Source organism: Atta cephalotes (genome assembly GCF_000143395.1).
Source record: "Atta cephalotes unplaced genomic scaffold scaffold00013, whole genome shotgun sequence".
Taxonomy (NCBI): Eukaryota; Metazoa; Arthropoda; class Insecta; order Hymenoptera; family Formicidae; genus Atta; species Atta cephalotes.
This window is the reverse complement of record NW_012130077.1, coordinates 1,055,720-1,061,029: the sequence shown is the minus strand read 5'-3', so window position 1 is coordinate 1,061,029 and position 5,310 is coordinate 1,055,720. Positions and strand designations below refer to the sequence as shown.

Sequence of the window (5,310 nt, the reverse complement as noted above, 5' to 3'; positions counted from 1 at the left end):
ATATAATGATATATTACACATATATATATATATATATATATATTTATTTACATAACATACATGCACGCACGTACGCACGCAAGCACGGCACGCACGCACGCACGCACGCACGCACGCACGCACATACAACACACAGAAGTGAGACAAAACAAAATGTTACACAGACTAATTATTATCTGAGAAAGTAAAAAAATATATGATAAATACCGTTATTTTTTCAAAAATCTTTTAAATGTACTTATAATTATAAATAATTTTTTTAAAAACTTTTTAAAGAAATTGAGAGAAAAATGATACAGCAATTTTAAATTTTAATAGATATTCTAAATAGATATAAATAGAGTAATAATTTTAGCTTCGAAAATGTTCTGCCACATTACAATATTGTGGCAGAAAGTTGTGAAAAAGACTAAGTTTAAAATTAAGTAAAACTAAGTAAAAAAATATTAGGTGTAAGATTTACTATTTTCCTCAAGCAATTTATAATATATATTAGCGATACATTGATTAAACGTTGGGAATTAGACTAATATTGAATTAATATTGTGCCTATAAATTATGCTATCAAGGATATAGGCATTGTATGCGATGTAGTACAATGGCTTCTTCACGGCAAATCTTTTCATAAATAATTTTATTTATGATTACAATATATATGATTACAATATATAATTATAAAATTTTATTTATCTTTATTGTTTGCGTATGGCAAGAGGAAGTCTTATTATATTGCCTGATTCTTTTCATATAGATTACAATGTAGCAATGCCGATAATAATTGATTGACAGTTAACCTGAAATAATTTTACTCAACTTTTGTCCATAAAAAAGATATTTATTTTAAATATAAGGCTCAATAATAATTATCGAATCATTAAGATAATGTTTTCTCAATAATGCCATTTTTTAATGTTGTCATTTATTATTACAACATGACATGTACGAAAAATTACTTCTCATATAACAGTTATTAGCCACGATCTACTTGACGTATAAACTATTTTGTTAAAAATATTAAAATATAACTTTATTTGTATTTTCAAACATATATATTCTTTCCCACAAGTACAATTACAATGAAATTTATCACGATAATTTATTATGACATTTAATCAGATTGATACATTATATAATATTAGTATTTTTTCCTTTGAACACAGGATGTGTAAGTTTTCTCATTTCTCAGCCGAATAATTTCGCTTTATTCCGTATTAATATACCAACTTTATCGAAATAAAATCAACTAGGCATAATGGTATAAGGAAAAAGGGAAAGCGAAATAAAACTGAAAGCACGAATAAATTTAGACGTACTTTCGTTATAGGCAATTTTCTAAACTCGTTTCGTAGATCATGCAATACATAATGCGACGTGTGATTAAGAGAAAGAAATTTCAGGCAGAAAAATAAAAACGACACGCACGGCTCTGTCTTACGCTCTGTATGTACAGAATTTAATTTTTTTTGAATGGATTGTGCTGTTTGTTGTAGCTACGCAAGAAAATCGTCAAGCAGATTACACCTGTCGAACAGAGAATAACTTGCCGGGCAATCAGCAAGATGCATTCTTCTCTCCTCGACCCATTTCCTTCTGGTCGCATTCCGAAGGTTGGTGGGGCTATTATCCTGTGCAATATAATGCTCCACCCAATAAGTCCGCAAACGAAGCGGACGAGCGTTCCTTTCCTTACCTACAATATCCAGATGAAAATGCGTGCGTTGGATATGAATTTTTTTATCCGGTTTATGACGAAAATTTTGCGGACGTGGCACGAATAAACAACCAAGACAATTCTTCAGACCAGTTCGATTACGTTGCTGTAATTAGTCCTCAAGCAGGTTACAGTGATGTCCATGTTGATGAAAATAACTGTAACTACGATCACAATTATTATGCCAGTGTTCATTCATCTCCTGCTCAGGACGATAACCATTTTGTGCAAGACAGTTCGATCAATAAATCAGGAAACGTCTTATCCAATGATTTGGGAATTAATCACTTGGACGCACAATCGAATGGAACACATAATCCCAAAAATGTCTGCGAGAATTACAATGGTGATAAAAATGGTATTAAGACGGCGATGAACATAGTTGATGAGGAAGATGATACGTCAGATGATCCCAACAAAATTATGATTTCTAATAACATTGAAAAATCGAAAAAAACATTTGGTCTGCATATCAATGTGCCTAATTACACGTACATAGACTCTAGCGATTCTAGTGATTCTAGCGATTGCAGTGATTCCAATGATTCTGATGATTCTAACGATTCTGTCTCCGATAACGAGCATTTTTCCTGCCAGAAATATTGTAATGATACTACTTCTAATAATACATTGTCCAACAGTGATTCGGATTCATATGAAGGTTACTCAATAGGTATAAATCCTTACGAGAAATTGAAGAGAAATCCGCGTAATGTTTCTTCCAGTGAGAATTACACTGCTTATTCAGAATGTTCGAATGTCGATAATTCATGTAGACATTCGCAAAGCAATTCCGAAAGTAGTACTCACGGTGACAAGGTGACACTACTTTTGAAGAAAAACGATTATTCAAACGATCGAAATTCTTGTACAAAGTTAAAGCAGGATTTTACGTCAAAGTCGAAGGGATATAACGAAAAGGGTGACATAGATAATCAAAGTAATCTCGACTCTTCTAGTTTAGAAGAGTCTAATAAGATGAATTCTGTAAGTAGTCACGTATCGAGTACAGAACAATGTGATCAAGAGAGCCTGATAACTGACAACGTTGTTCCCCATCAGTTGAGCATAATTTACGAGGATGTGGAACGATTGAGTTCTGAGAATCTTTATTGCGAGAGTAAGAAGAAGATCGATAAACAGAATGATGCTTCTTTCGAAATGACCGATGATGCCGAAGCTACAATGGTTAGTGTGAGTTTGCCTCTAAAATTCAAATTTTCCGTGTCCGAGGACAATGAAGACATCACCACTGTGACGGTCGGCAACAGTAAAATAAAAGCAGAGAGATCTTGTGATGGATGTTCCGCTAAAAATGATACGGATGACGATGTTAGCGCAAATTTTCATATTAGTAATGACACCAGCGTGAATTTTACCGTGAAGAGACACGTGCCAGACGCGACAGGCGCAGCAGAAAGCATAAAAAATGAGGCGAATATCGAGACTGCGGTACCGCATGTGGATTTCACTTTCAAGAAAGATTCAACGAATGTTAGCGGAACTAACTGCAAAGAACAGAACACGGTGGCGGAATTCCCAGTTACAAAAACAGAATGTAACGAAATAAACATCGTGGAATCAGCGCCGAAGAATGTCGATGATTGTACCGCTTCGGAAATAGACGCGGAAATCATCAGGGAGGAATCAGTAAACGAAAATTATAGTCAAGCAAAATCTGCTTGTAATAATTTTGGATCCATTGACGTTGATAAGACGATTATTGAGTCGAAGCTTGTTGCATCCGAACATTCCCGGATGCAAAATTTTGAAACACTTCAAACTGTCAATAGAAATCAAACAAATCAGAAGGATTGTTGCATAATAGTCGATGATCGATGTGTCGACTCTGACAGACAGGAACTCTGTCAGACAGATATGAAATACTTGTTGAGTATCCAAGATTCTCACGAGGATACCGATGACGAGGACAGTGGAGTTACTTCTGATACAAGTCGAATGATATCTGAGATCGACACTGAGTGTCGTGAGATCGATACAGATTCGGAATCTACCATTACAAAGAAGCAAAAGAAATATCAACGAACACAAACGCACTCACGACTCTTTCGGCTTCTGAACGACGATTCCATTTTATCTGACTGTACCAGAACAGATCCCTGCAGAAAGGAATATCTCAGTTTACCGCTTAAGACGAACGCGTTCAACTACGATGACAGTTATTGCTCCAACTATTCCAGCGGTTTAACATCCCCGGAATATTCGCCTATTCACGAGCAATCTTGTCGAAAATTTCACGACACAGCAATGAATGGAAATACCGTGAGTTTATCGGACGGTAAGGTCCACCATCCAGCGTACCAGCCGGAGATTCCTTCAAAAGATAATTCGTATTTTCTGACTTGGAAAAACACGAAATTATCTAATCCACAGGAGCACGATGTTATGCCTTCTCTAGCTTTCAAAATCCTCAACAGTAAGACGCCCTTTTGGACTTACAAGGTGAACGTACTGTGTCCAAGAATCAAGAGTACGAAAAGCGTGCCGCAAGCCCTGCTGGCACAGCAAATCGATCAGAACTAATGACATTCGTCGGTGATTCCTCCTATCCCGATGTCCTTATGCGATTATTAAACCAACTATTGCTGATGGCCCTAAGGCAGAATGAGGCCGGTGTGTTTGCCGCTGCGAGCAACCGCTCTCCACGATCCACGGACATATTTTTTTCTCGATTCTCTTCACAAGACAGGGCTGAGCATGCCCAAGGTGTTCTACGGGCTACGTGATTTTTTTTCTATCGGTACATATCGTTTCCATATATTCGTGTATCATTCTTGATTTCTTCTCCAGATTTCCCACTTTCCTTTCTTTCGTTTTTATTATTATATAGTTGAACCTTTATATTTGTAACATTTCGCGATCAATCATCCTATTTTTAACACTTCTTTTTAAACCTATTCTTACTTCAATAATATATAATATGCGTAGAATAAAAATCGTTATTGACATATTGTATACGCGTACTTTTCGTTTTTTACTTGAGGTTTTCTTATTATGCGTATGATCACATATTTTATGTGAGAAATGTAAAGTTATAGGCGCGCGGAGGAAAGAAAAGAGAAAAAAACGTAAAAAGTGTTAAGAATACGGAGATTTGATTATTATTTTATTTTTTTTGTATTCCTTATTGCTCGATTATAGACGCATGTAATCTTTTCCCTTATTATTTTTCTCTTATTTTCTCTTTCTGTATCTCTCTTTTCTGTTTTTGTATTTCGCAGAAAGATTAGATTATCAACAACTTGATTGCTTTATGCATGTTGTAACTAATACTGATAAAGAAACACAAATGAAATTATTTGAGTCTAAAATATTGGAGAAACAGTGTGACGGAAGAAATTATTCGACAGTTTAACGTATATCAAATACAATAACTTTTGCAGTTTTATATTAAATTTGTTTTATATTAAATTTTATGAATGTACAAAGTAAAGAAATTATAAGAGAGAGAAAAGTAGCGGACGAAAAGATTGTAATATAACCGAAATTATATATGTATATATGTGTATATTGTATATATGTGTATATATATATATATATATGTATATATATATATATATATATATATATATATATAT

At 34.4% G+C, this 5,310-nt stretch overlaps 1 protein-coding gene across 1 annotated transcript in view; it reads left to right on the top strand.

The window, feature by feature from the left end:
* The window catches only part of LOC105617409, an 11,743-nt gene extending 7,488 nt beyond the window's left edge, over positions 1-4,255 (top strand). Inside the window, exon 11 of the mRNA XM_012198963.1 lies at positions 1,491-4,255. Coding sequence (XP_012054353.1) covers positions 1,491-4,255 — 2,765 coding nt within the window. The remainder of the gene's footprint in view (positions 1-1,490) is intronic.
* The last annotated feature ends 1,055 nt before the right edge of the window (positions 4,256-5,310 follow it).